Genomic DNA, 19,671 nt, shown 5'->3' with positions numbered 1-19,671 from the left:
AAATCAAAATGTATAAATAAAAAAAAAACACACAGGTCAGTTTGGAAAGGTAATTTGGGACTAAAATAGTCACAAAAGACAAAATAGGCTATTTTAACCACAACAAACAAAACATTATATCTAACCCATAATCATTACACTCTTCTCTCATACAAAAAGTCAAAAAAGTCAAAAAATTAAAAAATTCTTCCTAAACTAAACTTTTTAACGCAATTAAAATAGTCAAAAAAATTAAAAAGACAAAAATTCAACCACTGTCCAAACCAACCCATAAGTTGAGCTGAGCTGATTCGATAAACTTTTCAGAATCCGAATCAAACCCGTGCCCCGACAGAGAGGCCCATGACGAGACGAGAGCAATATTTGTGTGGTGACTGCCGAGCTGAGGCGTGTCTCTCTCGTCTGGACCTTCACGTAAGTTCCTGAAGCTTCGAGTCCTTTCCAAACAGATCGGTTCTGTTTATAATATATGTAACCCGCCATTGCTCTACCATTCTCTACTTTCTTCCTCTTTGCAGAATCAATAATCACTCTTCTATACGTTAGGGCTTTTTTTTTCTCCTTTTTTTCCCCCTCTTTCTCCAATCTGAAAAAATGGCACAAGAAGGACCCAATTGGGATGGATTGCTCAAGTGGAGCCTCGCTCACTCTGATGGCACTCGTCCTCCTCCAAATTTAAGGTACTCTCTCTTTCTCTCTCTCTTTTTATCAGCCTGTTTGGATTGTGTGATTTGGAGAGAACAGAAAAGAAATAAAAAAATGTCTTGGCCCGCTTTTAAGTGTTGTTATGTTCTTATTCTACAAGTCAGAGTTGGGTTTTTATAGCTGAGTTGTTCTCTTTGGTAAAGTTTGGATTTTGGAAATCAGGCTTTCAGTTTTGTAGTTATAATAGCCAGTACATGACCTAGTCACCATGGAACAAACAAACAATTTGCTTTACGCTGTGTTTGTGTTTGGTTGGGATTTAGGAAGAGATTTGGAAAGGAAAAGGGAAAAAGTGTTTCCCAAATACCCCAACCAAAGCGTTAGGGAGATTTTGAAATTATCCCAAAAAATCCATATTGAAAAGCACTATAAATTCACATTTTTCCTGTGAAACGGTTTTTTCTTTTCAACAAATTGGCAGTAATTTTTTTATTTTTGTGTGTGTGTGTGTGTGTGTATTTTGTGTGCTTGTTTAGTGAGGAGGACCGAAGATGGTTCATGGAAGCTATGCAAGCACAAACTGTGGATGTTATTAAGAGGATGAAAGATATAACTCTTGTTATGCAAACTCCTGAGCAAGTCCTGGAGTCACAAGGAGTTACTGCTGCAGATATTGAAGGTATTATAAGAATTAGTCTTGGATTTTGAATCTTGTGTGTGGGTAAAAGAAATCTTGACCTTATAACATATTAACTTTATTATTTGCTTACTGACCTTGTATTCTTGCAGATATGTTGGATGAGCTGCAGGAGCACGTTGAGGCAATTGACATGGCTAATGGTAAGTTATTTTATTTTGTTTTGTTTTATGCTTTTTTAAAAATTAACATGGAATTCTGGATTAGGAATATGTAAATCTCTCTCTCTCTCTCTCTCTCTCTCTCTCTCTCTCTCTCTCTCTCTCTCTCTCTCTCTCTCTCTCTCTCTCTCTCTCTCTCTCTCTCTCTCTCTCTCTCTCTCTCTCTCGTTGATTGGTATATGTTATGTGTTATGTGTTATTTATATTGTATGGGATTTTGATTTGCATGTTGCATTTCATATTGAAGGAGTTCTGAAGTGCACAAATGTCATTTTTTGCATCATTGCGTCGTAATTTTATTTCTCCCACTTCTCTAGTGATATCTGTTGGATTTATTTTCTAGTGTGGCCCAATAGCCTACATATTTTTACATGTTTTATTTTATTTGGACTTCACAATTAGATAAAGTCAATATTATATATAAAGTTCAGTAATTAGAATTTTAATATAATCACTCTTCTAAGATAAGAAGGAAACCTTGATGGATTATGAATTCTTCTGATAGAGTTTATTTGGCCCTCTTCTCTCCTCTATATAAGGATGGGTGACTCCCCTTTCATATCATGAGTATTTTTCCATCACTTTAAGTTTTATAGTCATCATAATTAAGAGAGACAGAAAGAAGAATGTGAGCCAAGAATTCAAGGTTCGACTATTAAGGGTATTTTCTCAACTTCTCTAATTCAATGGCTGACAAAGGTATGTTCGTTTTATTTTAATTCAATAGCTGACAAAGGTATGTTCGTTTTATTCTTGAGTTGTATTGAATTTAAGATCCTATTAAATTTAATTTCGTATTATTATTATGGTTACATATATTATTAATATTAACATGTGGTATCAAAGTTTTAGTTTTGTGAATCAGTACACCTTGGAATAATAATATATTTATGATACTGTTATTAATAAACGGTACCTTTGTTTTATTAAAAGTATTGACTTTAAAATATTATTTCAATTTGTTTGTATTGATCAAACGTGTAAAACACCTTTTTGATTTTTGTTATGATATTAACATGCTCTCCATAACCCTTTACAATAAGCATATACATAGCCATGACTTTAAAATGTGCATGATAATAGTCCTCTGCCACATAGGTTGGTTGGTTGGTTAAATTTAAAGTTAAAACCTTGCCTTCTTATTAGAGAATTGGACAAGTTTTTTTTTTAAAAACAAGCCACGATCAAAAAATTTGACTCAGGCCGTTACTTAGTCATTGCACAATCCAATTGATTTTGCTACCAATTTTGGTTGACTTGGTACAGCAAAAATTGATTACAAATTATCGGATTAAAAGTGATTTTAGAATTTGTTGAATTATTCAGTCTATTAAATAAATATTTGATTGTATTACGTCAAAGAATTATGGTTTTATCTTGTCTGATTATGTATACTTTATTATTAATATTTATATATTTTCATGATCTAAAATTGATATCATGATATAATTTTATGATATTAACTATTAAATATTGAAGTGGTTAATTTATATTAGGTGTAATTCTTATTGGCCATTATATGAGATATTCATGATTGTCATATTTTATATATATATATATATATCTATATATTCATGTTTGTCTAGAGTTATTATTATTATCATAGTGGTAATTGCAATTACATAAAAGAAATTCTAATAGTGATTGAATTAATGATAATTAAATAACTGAAATTAATGAATAAAGAATATTGTTGGTTAGTTCCGTATTCATAGGGTTTACTAATTTAGTAGTTGCCAAAGTGGCTTAAATTTGTAAAATTTATGAATATAGACTTACATAAAAGAATTGTTAAAAGGGTAACATTAAAGTTGATAATATTCTCAATTGCAGCTATAATTAGGAGATTGAGACTAGCCAAAAGGAGAGTCACTTTCAAATAATTATAAACTGGGTAGGATAATGTAACTTATGTAGTTTGACAGATTAGAATTGAATACCCAAAGGTAACATGACTAGCTGAAAAATTGCATAAATTATTTTAGATCTATATAAGTGATTCTTGATGAGTGGACAATAGATATACCTAAGTTTTGCCCAAAGGAAAGACTTATGTGATATCAATAGTTCATCATAATTCTCAAAGCTTTAACATGTATATTGTTTATGCCTTTTTCCGTGTTACTTATGAGATCTTGTGTTAATACCTCTTAAGATTTGTCAAAAAGATAGCTTGCTATCTAAGGTGGTTGGACTTAGAAGAGAGGCTATATTGACTCCTTCGACCTTCCTGGGATCTTACTTGGTTATTGACCAAAGGACTCTTTAGTGATGTTACCCTAATGCTTAAAGTAAAATTTGGTTAAAGGCTGTTGAAGATTGACAAGCCACTTGCTGGCACTATTATGATTGAATTAACAATAATGAAATATAATGGCCACCGAGGAGTTTAGAATCACATCCTCAATATGGCGACAAAGTTGCAAAACTTAAAACTTTAGGGATGCAGGTTGATGAAACTTTTCTCGTGCAGTTTATTCTCAACTCACTTCTATCACAGTTCGGTGCATTCAAAATTCAATATAACACCAATAAAGATAAGTGGAGTTTGAATGAGCTGACTAATATGTGTGTTCAGGAGGAAGTGAGGTTGAGGGAGGAAGGACGTCAATCTGCATTGGTTGTAACACATGGAGCTATAAAGAAAAATATGGGTAAGTTTGTAAAATCAAAGAAAAATCCACCAAAGAAAAAGAATGAACCTGGGGAAGAAAATCAGGCTCAGAATGGTTTCACTGTCAAGTGCTACTTTTGTGGCAAGAAGGGACATGTGAAGAAAGACTGTAGCAAGCGAAAGGCTTGGTTCGAAAAGAAATGTAAGAAATTTTCTTTTGTTTGTTATGAATCAAATCTTGCTGAAGTATCTTCTAATACTTGGTGGATTGACTCTGGGGCCATGATCCACATTACAAATGACATGTAGGGATACCTCTTAATCAGGAAACCGAAGGAAAGTGAAAGATTTGTCTATATGGAGAATCGTCTCAAAGCTGAAGTCGTAGCTGTAGGAACCTACTGACTGATCTTAGAGACGGGTTCATCAGATGGATCTAGAAGACACTTTTTATGTTCCTTCAATTTCTAGGAATTTAGTTTCTGTTAGAATTTACCATCACCTACCACCACTACCACCTCACCTACTCCACTAAACCTAACCCACTACACCACTACCACCTCACCTACTCCACTAAACCTAACCCACTACACCACTATCACCATCCACTACACACCATCCACTACACCTATATCTATATAAGGAACCATTTGTAATAGATAGAATAACAATCAATATCAATCAATAATACTTGAATTTTAACATGGTATCAGAGCAAGGTTGAGAAGCTAGTAATTCTGCTTCACCGGCGGGCGGCAGCCTCGCTTTGGCCGCCCGCCGGATCTCTACCCATACCTTCACTCCGCTGCTCTCTCTCAACATTTTCTCTCTCTCTCCATGGCGGATGTTCATCATGGAGGAGCACAAGGTATCAAGCTATTTGGCACAACAATCGCAGTACAAATCAAACAACACAAAATGATCATCCAAACAAAGCTGATGATCATCATCATCCTGATCAAACAATAACAGACAAGAGACCATACAAGATCATACCATGTCCTAGGTGCAAATCCACATCACTCCACGGAGGACCACCACCACCGCCTCTGCGCCATCATCGGCGCCATGTCTCAGGAGCTCAAAGACCAACCGCTCCCTCTCACTCCCGTCGCTTACTTCGGCGCCCCTTGCTCCTCCCTCGACCGCCTCTCTGCCGAGGCTGAGCCGCCCAGTCACGTCGTCACAGGACCCTCTGAAGCCCTCGTCTTCGAAGCTCACTTCCACCACCATCTCCTCCGCCTCCGGCGGCCGCTGGAGCCCTGCCAGATTCGCTGGAGCCCTCCTCTTCGGGGTCAACTCCGCCCTCGGATACCTCCTTATGCTCGCTGTCATGTCTTTCAACGCCGGCGTCTTCCTCGCCATCGTCGTCGGCCTCGCCTTTGGCTACTTGCTCTTCAGGAGTGCCGATCAAGATGTGCTTCTCCTTGACAATCCTTGCGCCTGTGCTTAAAAACCATATATAATAATCTGAATGGTTTGATGGTGGGAGACTTTGGATCTGAAATATCTGGGGAGCTTTTCTGTGATTGGATCTGAAGATCTCAGTGTGTGTGTGTGTCTTCCCCCCCAACCAATTCAAACTGCCTTACATGCACTCTGCTTAATCTTGCTTCCTTTGCCGTTGTTTTGATTCCAACCTTTCATTGTCACTGGCAACTCACGGAACAGGGCACAAATCAAACCCTACCACGGGCCGTCACATCTCTCTCTCTTTTTGTCCCCCCACCATAATTGGTTTCACCACCCTTTTTTACTTTTCTTCTTTTATTTCTTTATTTTTTTCATCACTTTACATCCACTCTCTCTCATCACTTTGCATCCACCGCTCAAACCTTTTTTTTTAATTATCAAACTTATTGATGCCCTCCTTGTTCCCCACTTCATTTTATTTATTTATTATTATTATTCTTATTATTATTTTATTAAAAAACAAAAAAAAAAACAAAAAAAACAAAAAAAAAAAAAAAAAACTTTCATTCCAGTTTAATTTTTCTGCTCCGTCTTGTCCCTTCACGCCATTCGGATTTGCACAATACACTCATTTTATTCATATCGGGATCAACCCCGCTCACCATTTTACACAAAAAAAAAAACAAAAAAAAACAAAAAAAAACCCACACACAACAACCTCATCCACAGGCGGAATTTTTCTCCTCTACTCTACTGCAGGTCTCTTCTTTTTGCCTCCGTCCTGGGCAGTCCTTGACGGTGCTGCCTCCGTGTTTTCCACGCCGCCGAGCACGTTCACTCCCCCATACTCCTCCACTGCAGCATATGGCGGCCCTTCAAATCGGAACATCACGGTGGCCTTCCGCTTCAGCTCTTTGTTTTCTGCCTTTAGCACACTTATCTCTGCTCGCGCATCCTTATACATGCGTTGCAGCAGAGCCAGCTGGGAGTTTAAATGCTGCACCTCATTTGTCCTACTCTGCAGCCGGTTCGACAAGTTTGTGACCGCCGTCATGCTTTCCACATGCCTTCAAAGTACACTGATTGGCCTCCACATCCGACTGCACTGCCATTCTTTGCTCCACAGACCGCATCGAAAAGTTCAACGGAGCAAACTCCGGGGCGCTTGGTTGAGTTTCCAGTGCCACCGCACCAGTTCTCTCTCTCGTTGACTCGTTGAGGTCGGGAAAGAGGGTGAGCAGCCCGCGGGAAGACGAAGCCATTTTTCTGGGCTACAAAGTGTTCCACAGTTTCTCTCTCCGAAGAGGCAGAGTTTTTCAGAGAAGGGTTGGTTTCAGAGGTTTCAGAATGGTATGCCTCAGCCTCAGCTTTCGTCTTGGTTAAATAGCCGAGGCAGCCACGCGTATCGCGCGCCACTTGCCGCCAGACGACAAACGGGCACGCCAACCAAGGCACTCACGTGCCTCGCCATCATGTCCGGCACACCTTTTGATGAATTGGGCACGCCTTTTGATGGCACGCCTTTTTATGGATTGGGCACGCCTTTTGATGGCACGCCTTTTGATAGATTGGGCACACCTTTTGAGGGTGCGACTCTTTAAGGGTCCGACAAGACTCTGTAAACTGTCCCGACATTGATTCCGGTTAGCTCCTTTATGGGTCCGACAAGACTCTGTAACATTGATTCCGGTTAGCTCCTTTATGGGTCCGACAAGACTCTGTAAACTGTCCCGACATTAATTTTGGTTAGCTCCTTTATGGGTCCGACAAGACTCTGTAAACTGTCCCGACATTGATTCCGGTTAGTTTCTATAAGGGTCCGACAAGACTCTGTAAACTGTCCCGACATTGATTCCGGTTAGTTTCTACCAGGGTCCAGCAAGACTCCGTAAACTGTCACAACAACTGTCACCACATTGTCTGCTACAACGGTCCGACATGACCCCATAAACTGTCTTCTACAACGGTCCGACATGACCCCATAAACTGTCTTCTACAGCGGTCTGACACCGCCATCCAGTGTCCTCTACAACGTTATGACACCACCATCCAGTGTCCTCTACCACGTTATGGCACCACCTTTCAGTGTCTTCACCAACGGTCTGATACGACCATACAGTGTCTTCTATCTTTTTTTTTTATTTTTCTGTATTTTCTTGTTTAGTTCCTCTCTTCAAACTCAAGTTGGTTAGTTTCTATCCTCCTTGAGTTTGCGGGTGGCTGTTAGAATTTACCATCACCTACCACCACTACCACCTCACCTACTCCACTAAACCTAACCCACTACACCACTACCACCTCACCTACTCCACTAAACCTAACCCACTACACCACTATCACCATCCACTACACACCATCCACTACACCTACATCTATATAAGGAACCATTTGTAATAGATAGAATAACAATCAATATCAATCAATAATACTTGAATTTTAACAGTTTCGTTATCTAAATTAGATCGTGTTGGATATTCAGTTTTATTTAGTTGTGGAAAACTCAATTTAATGTTTAATTCAATAATAATTGGTTCCAGTAATTTATGTGATGGTTTATATAAAATTACCTTAAATCATCAGTTTGCACAATCATTGGTAACTCTGCATTCGAATATTGGTTTAAAACGTGGTCTAATTAATGAAAAATCCTCAATCTTGTGGCATTGACGGTTGGGGCATATCTCTAGAAATAGAATTGAAAAATTGGTGAAGAATGGGATTTTGGAAAACCTAGACTTCACTGACTTTGAGATGTGTGGATTGCATTAAAGGAAAGCAAACCAAACATAACACATCAAGAAAGGTGCCACGAGAAGTAATGAGCTTCTTTAGATAATTCATACAGATATTTGCGGGCCACTCAACATTCCATGTCTTAGTGGTGAAAAATATTTTATCACATTTATAGATGACTTCTCACGTTATGGATATGTGTATTTAATTCATAAAAAGTCTCAAGCTGTTGACATCCTTGAGGTGTACACATAGTTTTAAATCGCGGTATCGGGTAACGTAACGGTATCGATCGCGGAGTATCGGTATCGGGAGTATCGACCGGTACGTATCGGGTATCGGGCGTCGCGGCTGTGAAATTTCAAAAATCATTAGCAATCCCTCTAAAACTCAATTTTATGTATTTTTTCACTCTTTTAGCCTTAATTTATCATATTTTAATCAAAATTTTGATATGTAAATGCACTTTTGACTCATTTTCAACTAAATGATATGTATTTATATTAACCTTAATTAACTAATTTATTTTATTTATTTATTTTTTTGATCGATTTTAATGCACTTTCAATCAATAATCATGGTGACTCTTGTCTCATCCCCCATCAAGCAAACAAAAGCTGTTAAATTTTTTTATTTGTATTATTAATATTTTATTATATATAGTTTGGTTATTTAAAAAAATCAAGAAAAAACCATCCTATACCATAATATAAATAAAAAAATAACCAAACACAACTTACCAAGCAAACAAATTATAAACCATTATAAACAACTAACCAGAAGAAAAAAAAAAATAAAAATAAATTATAAACAAACCAAACGCAACTTAGCAAGCAAAACCATCCCATACCATAATATAAATAAAAAAATAACCATAAAGAAAAGAAAAGAATAACATAATATAATATAAACAAACCATTTGAAGAAGAAAAAAAATAACATAATATAACATAAACAAACCAAACAAAGCAAACCGGAGCAAACCCATAAAATAATATAATATAACATAGTATAATATAAACAAGCCTATCAAAAGCAAAACCATTTGAAGTGTTCAGCCAAAGTAAAAAGCAGAGCACTCACACCAGTGTAAACAGAGCATGAGAGAAAAACCTTCAATGAAGGAACTTGAAATCGGTGATGGTTTGGGTTCGATTCGATGCTTCTCCTTGCAACACTTTACAAGATCGATGCCCTTGGAAGATGGATTTGGGTTTGATTGGGGAGTTGAGTTTGGTCCGATTGAGGGAAAACTTTGGGGAGTTGAGTTGAGTTTGGTCCGATTGGGTTTGATTTGGGTTTGAGGTTTGGTCTGATTTGATGCTTCTCCAGGTGATTTGTTTTTCCATGTGACTTGCTTTCCTCAATTATTTTTCCATATGCTTTGCTCGTTTTTCAGTCGAATCGGACTATATCGGAATTGGAACGCTCACGTATCGGATACAAGCCGATACGTGTCGGGAATCGGCCGCTACGGACGTGAAATTCGTTCTCACCGGTATATCGGTGAGTATCCGACTCGGCACTCTCATTTTCCATTACGAATCGGCCGATACGGCACGTACCGGCCGATATTTAGAACCTTGGGTGTACATAACTGAAGTCGAGACACAACTAGATAGAAAGATTAAAATAGTGAGATCAGAAAGGGGTGGTGAGTATTATGGTAAATATGATGAGTCAAGCTAAAATCCTGGCCCATTTGCCAAATTCTTAGAAAAGAAAGGCATTTGTGCTCAATATACAATGCCTGGTACGCCACAGCAAAATAGAGTTGTTGAAAGGCGTAATCGTACACTTAAAGATATGGTTAGGAGTATGTTAAGTTACTCAATTGTACCTATTTCAATGTGGGGTGAAGCTTTAAAGACTACAATGTATATCTTAAATAGGTTCCTAGTAAGGCGGTCCCAACAACTCCTTTTGAGTTGTGGACTGGTAGGAAACCTAGTTTGAGACACTTACATATTTGGGGTTGTCTAGCAGAGGCAAGAATCTTCAACCCACAAGAAAAAAAGTTGGACTCAAGTTATAGATGACTTCTCACGTTATGGATATGTATATCTAATTCATGAAAAGTTTCAAGCTGTTGACATCGTTGAGGTGTACATAACTGAAGTCGAGGCACAACTAGATAGAAAGATTAAAATAGTGAGATCAGACAGGGGTGGTGAGTATTATGGTAAATATGATGAGTCAAGCCAAAATCCTGGCCCATTTGCCAAATTCTTAGAAAAGAAAGGCATTGTGCTCAATATACAATGCCTGGTACGCCACAGCAAAATAGAGTTGCTGAAAGGCGTAATCGTACACTTAAAGATATGATTAGGAGTATGTTAAGTTACTCAATTGTACCTATTTCAATGTGGGGTGAAGCTTTAAAGACTACAATGTATATTTTAAATAGGTTCCTAGTAAGGCGGTCCCAACAACTCCTTTTGAGTTGTGGACTGGTAGGAAACTTAGTTTGAGACACTTACATATTTAGGGTTGTCCAGCAGAGGCAAGAATCTTCAACCCACAAGAGAAAAAGTTAGACTCAAGAACAATATCTGGATATTTCATTGGTTATCCTGACAAGTCTAAAGGATACAAATTCTATTGTCCTAATCACAGTACGAGGATAGTGGAGACTGGTAATGCTAGATTCCTAGAGAATGGTGAAATTAGTGGGAGTGAGAAAACACGAGTGGTGAATTTCGAGGAAATTAGGGTGGATGTCCCAACATTTGACCCTTATCAAAAAAATTATTGTACCTCAGACTTTTCCATAGGTTGAGGGAAACGAACAACATAATGAAAATCTTTTACCATCTCATGTTTCACCACCTCATGAAGATACCACCTTTGAAAATATTGTAGAACCACCACAACCGGCAGTTCTGAGAAGATCTCAGAGGGAAAGAAAGACTGTCATTCCAGATGATTACATGGTGTATCTACAGGAATCTGATTTTGATATTGGGATTAACAAAGATCCAGTCTCATTTTCACAAGCCATGAGTAGTGATGATTTTTCTAAATGGGTCAATGCTATAAATGAAGAGTTAAAATCCATGGAACAGAATAGTGTTTGGGATCTCGTCGAATTGCCTAATAACTGCCAAAAGGTCGGTGTAAATGGGTCTTCAAGACCAAGCGTGACGCAAAAGGCAATATCGAACGATTTAAAGCCAGACTTGTTGCCAAGGGTTTTACTTAAAAAAAAGGCATAGACTATACAGAGATCTTCTCTCCAGTATCTAAGAAGGACTCGCTTAAAATCATCCTAGCATTGGTAGCTTATTATGACTTAGAGTTGCATCAAATGGATGTGAAAACTGCTTTTTTAAATGGGAATTTGGATGAATAAATTTATATGGAATAGCCAGAAGGATTTGCAAAGAAAGGTAAAGAACGTTTAGCTTGCAAATTAAAGAAATCCATATATGGCCTTAAACAAGCTTCCAAGCAATGGCATATAAGGTTTAATGATACTATTATCTCTTTTGGATTTAAGGAAAATGCAGTTGATCAGTGCATATATCTGAAGGTTAGTGGGAGCAAGTTCATTATTTTGGTGCTATATGTGGATGACATTTTGTTAGCTAGTAATGACCTTGGCTTGTTGCATGAAACCAAGGAATATCTCTCCAAGAACTTTAAAATGGTCGATATGGGCGAGGCAAATTATGTTATTGGCATAGAGATCTTTAGGGATCGATCTCGAGGATTGCTAGGACTACCTCAAAAAGGATATATTGATCGTGTTTTGGAGAGATTCAATATGCAATTTTGTTCAGCCGGTGATGCACCCATTATGAAGGGTGATAAATTAAGTGAAAATCAGTGTCCAAGGAATGACTTGGAAAGAAAACAAATGAAGGACATTCCATATGCTTTGAAACTACAAATCATGCTTTATGGTTGCGAAATTTCATCTCAGGACTTGGTGTTGTTGACTCAATTGCCAGGCCACTGAATATATATTGTGACAATACTGCAGCAGTTTTCTTCTCTAAGAATGGAAAGTACTCTAGTGGTTCCAAACACATGGAAGTAAAGTACTTAGTCGTTAGAGAAAGAGTCCAGAAACAACCAGTGTTAATTGAAAACTTAAGCACCTCTCTTATGATTGCTGATCCATTCACAAAGGGATTGCCACCAAAGACATACAAAGAACATGTTATCAGGATGGGTCTTTTAAGCAACCCTTGATGTGTATGATTAATCGTGAGCGCTTATTTTTATTTAACACTATTTGCGCAATAATAATTTTGTTTCTATTTTTCCTGTTTCTAAAAGTGTGTACACATTAATTTAAATTTTGATAAACAGGGAATGCCTTAACAAGACAAATTACAGGAGCCTTTCAAGAAAATAATTATATATCCCGATAAATGATTGGGTTGGTGAAGGTTATCAATGGTGTAGTGCATAGAAGGAAATATGACATAAATGTTATATAATCGCTATGACTTACATTGGTGATATGAAGTAATCACAGTATTATAGTTTTTAATATATCTGAACTTATTGGCTATTTTTAAAATTCATGATCATGTGTCAAAGTTTTTAGTGTGGAATCCAATGAGTCAAAATTTTTATAAGTTGCATATTTTTTTGAAAAAACTCATAATTACATCATAATCGGTTTAATGGGCAAAGTGGGAGAATGTTGGATTTATTTTCTAATGTGGCCCAATAGCCTACATATTTTTACATGTTTTATTTTATTTGGACTCCACAATTAGATAAAGCCAATATTATATATAAAGTTCAATAATTAGAATTTTAATATAATCACTCTTCTAAGATAAGAAAGAAACCTTGATGGATTAGAAATTCTTTTGATAGAGTTTATTTGGCCCCCTTCTCTCCTCTATATAAGGATGAGTGACCCCCCTTTCATATCATGAGTATTTTTCCATCACTTTAAGTTTTATAGTCATCCTAATTAAGAGAGACAGAGAGAAGAATGTGAGCCAAGAATTCAAGGTTCAACTATTAGGGGTATTTTCTCAACTTCTCTAATTCACTGGCTGACAAAGGTATGTTCATTTTATTCTTGAGTTGTATTGAATTCAAGATCCTATTAAGTTTAATTCCGTATTATTATTATGGTTACATATATTATTAATACTTACAATATCTTCATGATGCTCATAGATGGTTGACAGAGAAAATTATCATCCCTTGGAATCCAACTGTAGCAGGATTCATGTGGACTCCTTAAAATTTCTTCCTTTTTTTTTGTTTCACTTTGGTTGTTTCAAGGTTGTGTAGGTTTTAGTTGCATGTAATATTGTTGTCAATCCAAGGTATTTAGAATAGAGTCATGTTTAAATTGTACTTTTTCTAGTGTCATGGACTCAGGTATGGGTGTTGTGGGCAAGTATGTGTCTACACATTCGAAAACATCCTCATACCTTATGGCCTTACCCAAGTATCAAATGTCCAACATGAATACTTCACACATTTTGAAGAGTCCATGAAACATAGGTTAACAGGATCACTTGTGCTGCATACTCCTCTTGATGAATCCAATTACACATTTACACTACACTTTTCTTTGGTTCTACCCTTTCTCGTAAGAAAGGAAAAAAATTGTTGTTAGATATTCTTGGGTTGTGAATCTTGAAAATGCTTTAACTGCTGGTGTTGTAGGTTTCTTAATTACTTTTCATCTGATTTTGATAATTTTATGTAGGGCATGGTCTTACAACTCGTTTGAATTTACATATAGTTACATCCCATGACTTCGAGGTCCCACCTTGGTTTAATTCATTTGATAGATGGCAATTTCGCTTTCAAAATTAATTTACTGTACAGAAGTCTGAAGTATCCAGTGAAAAGGTTAAAAAATGCGTAGTTGCTCTAGGTTGTAATAAATCAAGGGGTTTATGCATCTATAAGAAACTGTTGCTGCTTTGGCTGACTATTTACATCTTACAGATCTTCACTCAATTGGTGGTTTGGTTCCTCTCCTTGGTTACCTTAAGAACTCCCATGCTAACATTCGAGCAAAGGCTGCAGACGTTGTGACCACAATTGTTCAGAACAACCCTAGGAGTCAACAACTGGTAATGGATGCAAATGGCTTGGAACCTCTGCTTTCTAATTTCACTTCAGATCCTGATGTTACTGCTCGAACCAAAGCACTTGGAGCAATATCCTGTGAGTATTTCTCTCTTGTTACATGGTTATTTTGATCTAGGTTAACTTCAGAAATGCTTCTGTACTGTTTGGGGACTCTCCTGCATCGTTTAGCCAGCAAGTTCTGGTTGATAGATTTGAGAAATTTCTAATTATGGTGTGGCTTTCAGCTTTAATCAGGCATAACAAGCCAGGAATTGCTGCGTTTCGTCTTGCAAATGGTTATGCTGGTCTGAGAGATGCTTTGAGTTCTGAGAATGTGAGATTTCAAAGGTAACCCCGTCTAGCAATCGACCAATTCTGGTGCTATTTGTCTTGATTTTTTAGATGGATTAGATTATTAAATAAATCTGAATTGTGCTAAAATATAGTCTTGATTACGTTTTGAAACAGCGCGTGTTTCAATCTTGGATGTCTATAGTTTTATTGACCTTTCAAATTCCTTACCAAGTTAGTTATCTTGCAGGAAAGCCCTTAACTTAATCCATTACTTACTGCACGAAAACTGGTCAGATTGCTACGTAGTAACTGAACTAGGATTTCCTCGCATTATGATGCACCTTGCCTCGAGTGAAGATGCGGAGGTACGAGAAGCTGCACTTCGGGGGCTTCTTGAGCTTGCTCGGGACAGGCCTGGTGGGACAACAAACGGTAGTAGTTTGGGTGATGAAGATGAGAAACTGAAGCAAATTCTTCAAGAACGGATTACTGGTATCAGCTTGATGTCGCCGGAGGATCTTGGAGCCGCTAAGGAGGAGAGGCAGCTTGTGGACTCCCTTTGGAATGCGTGCTATAAAGAGCCATCTTCTCTTCGAGAGAAGGGGCTTCTTGTTCTTCCTGGGGAAGATGCACTGCCACCAGATGTTGCCAGCCAGCATTTTGAACCTCCTCTAAGAGCATGGGCTGCTAACCGAACAGTTGATTCAAATCCCAGTACTGAAAAGAAAGAAACCCCTACGCCTTTGTTGCTGGGTCCTGGTTCATCGGTGAATACTTGTGTCCAAAGTAGCTCAAATGCAGATGCTGATGCAGGTGAGAATCACAGCAGCGACGCAGGGCAGTAATGTAGTTGAGGGAGTTCATAGGTTTAGTCGAAAGTGTTTTCATGGGATATCTTGTTTATCTCTTAGTGTGACTAATATGAATCCTTTTTTGCTCTATTTCGCCCCGTTAGCCTCTTTCTCTGTGTTAAAATTAGCACTCTTGTTGTTGCTGGTTTGTATACATTAGCAGTATCTAAGAGGTTTGTTCGATGCTTTTGTACTTCTCATTACTCCAAATCCGTCACAAGAAAGGATAGAAGAAGTTCATGAAATACTTTTATGTTCTCCATGATGCTAATTATACAAGAAGACTTTCATTGAGTTTAATTGGCCTGTTCTGTCTTTTAATGTATATGCTTGGTGAGTTCTAGAATTTGATATGTTCTCCATGATGCTAATTATACAAGAAGACTTTCATTGAGTTTAAGTGGCCTGTTCTGTCTTTTAATGTATATGCTTGGTGAGTCCTAGAAATTGAATTATGATCTTTTTTCTTATTGTTTCACCAATTCAAGATCAAACACAGTATTAAAAACTCCATACAATCCAATAATCATGAAGCTAGCCATGTCTTTGATTTTCACTATGCATCACTCTCTTGAGATTATTTATGTAAGAGTTAACAACTAGTGTTTTGATTTAATTTTTCGACTCATCTTCCACTTATATATAACTAGCATAACTTCAGAAACAAGATCATGTCTCTCCTAATAAGCCAGCAGGACTTTTACCAACGATTCAAAAGCAACCCAAAAACAAACAAACAAACAAACTTCAACACTAATACCATCCAGTCCCTCACAAAGCCATGAATGCTCCCTTAATTAGTTTCCGAAAAAAGAGAAGAGTAACAAAATTAGTTTGAAAAGTGATAAGAAAATGAAACGTAAAATGCAGATTCAAATTTTAGTGTGATATAGGCCACACTCAAAATGAATCTGGTCAACACACCTTATTTTTAGTTATTTATTTATTTATTTTTTCTTGACTCCGTAGCATAATTTCTTTCATTTAGGTGGGCAGAAAGTGATGGCATAGCGTGAAGCCCTGCATTTGCTAAGGCTGTTGGAGTCATCAAAAGCATAACTATAGGCTTTAGGGCAAGCTGCCTTGAAGATATTTGTGAACAGAGTGGGCTTGCAAGTTTTAGGGTTTGCATATTTGCCAGTGCAACAATACTTAGCTGATTGCATAACCAAGCAAGCACTCTTACACCCCACCACCTTCCCTCCTCTCCTCTTCTCCAACGCTGATGGGCAAAAAATGTTCAAATCAACCTCACACGATGACATGCCACAACCAATCCCACCCCCCACTGGGGCCATTGAAACCGGTAGGTTGAACCCATCAACCAAACTCACATCGTAATAATGTAAGGGCGAGGTTGATGTCCCCAATGTCATTTCCACCACCGTTGCTGGTGGTATGCCACCTAAGCCTTGGCATTGCAGTCGACCAGAACAGTCTCCAGTGTCACACGATCCTTTTCCAGTATCATGAAAATTGCAACCTTGCCTGGCCCACACCCTCCCTGACCACTTTTGAGGCACGTCGACCACTATTTCCTTACCACTGCTGAGGTGGAAGCCGCCATCTTTTGGGGTAGGATGACCAGTGCCACCAAGTAATGCTGGCCATATGCTTTCATTGCAATTGTTTACGACTATAAGTTGAGCCCCGTCTGCAATAACATAGTACAAATAGAAGAAAATCAATCAGTTGGGTAAATAAACAATGGAGTTATTAGTCTTTTGAAAACAAGACATTAGTCTTGATGTTGTTTATCAAAACATGACTTTAAGATGTTTTAAAACACGATTTCAAGCTTGAAGTGAAAACACTATTTCACAAAACAACATAAATTTGAGAAATACTCATTTTAAAAGATGGGTTGGGTAAAAGAATTCATAAACAAACAAATCTGAAAGAAGGTAGAAGAAGAAAATTTACTTGCAAGGGAGAGAGAGAACAGTAAGAAAAGAAAGCAGAGGACATTTGAGGAAGTTGGCATTGGAGATAATGTGTTTTGGAGAGAGGGAGAGAGGGAGAGAGAGAGGTCTGCAATTGTTGTGGCACAATGGTAGGTTTGGACAACCACTGAGGTTTTAAAGTGCAAACGAACGGATAATACAGGGAACATCCTCGTTAACAGTTGTCTTGGCTTTAGTTTAACTTCACACTTTAACAAGAAAAGGGCATATATGCATTGCTTCCAATGAAGGGTTTGTTCTTGATTTAGTAACTATTTTCTTGTTAAAGTATATAGTTTAGTATCTATCTTGTAATTCTATATGTAAAGACAATTTGTACTATTGTGTTTCTAGTTTTGGTATGTCCAAGGGAACTCTCTCTCAAGAATTTTGATCAAGATCACATGCCTAGGAGGGGGCTAGGGCCATGGAAGCCCAAATACTTTACAGTAAAAAATGAGTCAGATTTTGAATTGGATCTTTTGTGTATACCAAGGCTGCTAGATCCACTTAATCAATCAATACCATGCTCAGGAATATAGACATTAGCATACAGAGACAAGAGTAGGAGAACTCTAAAACCACAAAATACAATTCCTTACTTATAATTAAAGAAAAAATTACCAAAAAAAAAAAAAGAAAGAAAGTTAATTTTAAGTTTCTAGAGAGTAATTCAAAAAAAAAAAAAAAAAGGGCAAAATGGATGCCTTAAAGGATGGAGTTTTCCTGAATGGCGCCAAAGCAAAGCTATGAGTTCTGAATGTTGGGTCGATTCCAATCAAAAGAGGCCTTTTGGAGCTAATTGGCCAATGTTGAGCCAAACACTTTATTTACTGTTTTGCCATCTTATGATTCAAATAAGCCAAATAGGCCGAATTCAATCTGTCAACATTGAGCCCAATACTTATTTTTTGTTTTTCCCTCTTATGATTCAAATGGACCAAATAGGCTGTAGCCATTCTGTCTGCATCACATTATAAGTAGATGTGCCTAGAAAATTTCGATGAGAAATGCTAACCCCAAAAAATTTTCTTGAAAATCAATTTTTCTTTGCATATGTATTCATGTAAATATGTGGGCATTTTGTTCTGTCTAGTCAAAATTCATGTTTCGTTATCTAATGTACTTTCAATCACACGATTTGTGTCTTGAGATGCTTGTATTTTAATATTTGCATCTCATATACGATTAAGAATGTATTGAGTATTGAAAATCCTCGGCGTGTGTTATCTTGTATGAGAAAACATAAGCCAAAAGTGCTTTAAAAAATATAAAGATAATTATATATCACTAATCTCTAACTGAAGTAGCATGATTGTAGAGGAATAATCAGATTACCTAGTGGTGGCTTTAGTGATAAAAGTACTTGTAATCTTTAAGAAATGCCCTTCATCTTTAAAAAGAGAAGGGATGAGTATATATAAAGAGGCATATATATAATTAGGGCTCAGTTTTTACTTTTTCATCCTTGTGGCATAAGATAGCCATTCTGATGTAAAAGAATTTCATTTCAAATATTTGAGCTTGTATGTTTTGTGAATGATAAAGATTGATTCAAATATTAATTTAAAAATCATTGTCTTTATTGAGGATTAAGCTAGCTTTGTAACCTTTTTATAGGACAAATACTTGAAGTCTGGATCAGGATTAACCGATTGCATCTCTCTTTCAAGAATTGAACACTTTGACATGCACAGAAGGGTTTTGTTTCTAGAAAATTCATTTTTTTTCTGTGTCTTTAGTGGACTTTTTACAAATTTGATACATTATTTTTATTTTTGATGATTTCATGAGTCCAAAGCACAAGAAACAATAAAATTTGCAGAAATAATTCATGATAGAACAAATGTGTTCTGTTAAAAAACTTAATGCAATGATGGAGTGTCAATTTACTAATTTATAATCTTTTTAACTCCAAAGTGATTTAGACATGAAATTTACCAATATAGCGCTCATAAGATTACTGATGGTTGCTCAATCAGGCTGTGAGGCCAAGTAATTCAAGCCTGCAGCTATGTGAGAAGGTGGCAACTGGTGATCAGAATGTCTGGTCACATTGTAGAAACTGAAAATTACCAAACCGCATACTGTTGATTGATTATTATCTAAATTTTGGCAATGCTAAACAATCTTTTCCCACAAACCATTCTTTCTTCTTGCACCAAAAACTAATCAAATTCTAAGAAAATTTTTACGCTTCATATACAAAAGAAACTACAAGTAATAATACAATGTAATTTCAATAAATTGCAGTGTTGTG

At 37.0% G+C, this 19,671-nt stretch overlaps 2 protein-coding genes and 1 long non-coding RNA gene across 3 annotated transcripts; 2 read left to right on the top strand and 1 right to left on the bottom strand.

The window, feature by feature from the left end:
- The first annotated feature begins 303 nt into the window (after positions 1-303).
- LOC114316836 (uncharacterized) lies at positions 304-15,768 on the top strand. Its single transcript, XM_028263514.2, has 6 exons — positions 304-680; positions 1,182-1,324; positions 1,435-1,485; positions 14,198-14,419; positions 14,569-14,671; positions 14,865-15,768. The coding sequence occupies exons 1-6, from the start codon at positions 595-597 to the stop codon at positions 15,460-15,462; spliced, it is 1,203 nt and encodes a 400-aa protein (XP_028119315.1). The 5' UTR covers positions 304-594; the 3' UTR covers positions 15,463-15,768.
- LOC145822367 (uncharacterized) lies at positions 8,372-10,404 on the top strand. Its single transcript, XR_014363532.1, has 2 exons — positions 8,372-8,506; positions 10,367-10,404. It is a non-coding gene; the product is annotated as an uncharacterized LOC145822367 (long non-coding RNA).
- LOC114316837 (thaumatin-like protein) lies at positions 15,238-19,652 on the bottom strand. Its single transcript, XM_028263518.2, has 2 exons — positions 17,392-19,652; positions 15,238-17,122 (listed from the first exon to the last, which is right to left on the bottom strand). The coding sequence occupies exons 1-2, from the start codon at positions 17,579-17,581 to the stop codon at positions 16,449-16,451; spliced, it is 864 nt and encodes a 287-aa protein (XP_028119319.1). The 5' UTR covers positions 17,582-19,652; the 3' UTR covers positions 15,238-16,448.
- Between the last annotated feature and the right edge of the window lie 19 nt (positions 19,653-19,671).

This window comes from Camellia sinensis, chromosome 3, assembly GCF_055761805.1.
Source record: "Camellia sinensis isolate YWXY chromosome 3, ASM5576180v1, whole genome shotgun sequence".
Lineage (NCBI taxonomy): Eukaryota > Viridiplantae > Streptophyta > Magnoliopsida > Ericales > Theaceae > Camellia > Camellia sinensis.
The sequence above is the reverse complement of the archived record's forward strand: the minus strand, read 5'-3'. Positions and strand labels throughout refer to the sequence as shown.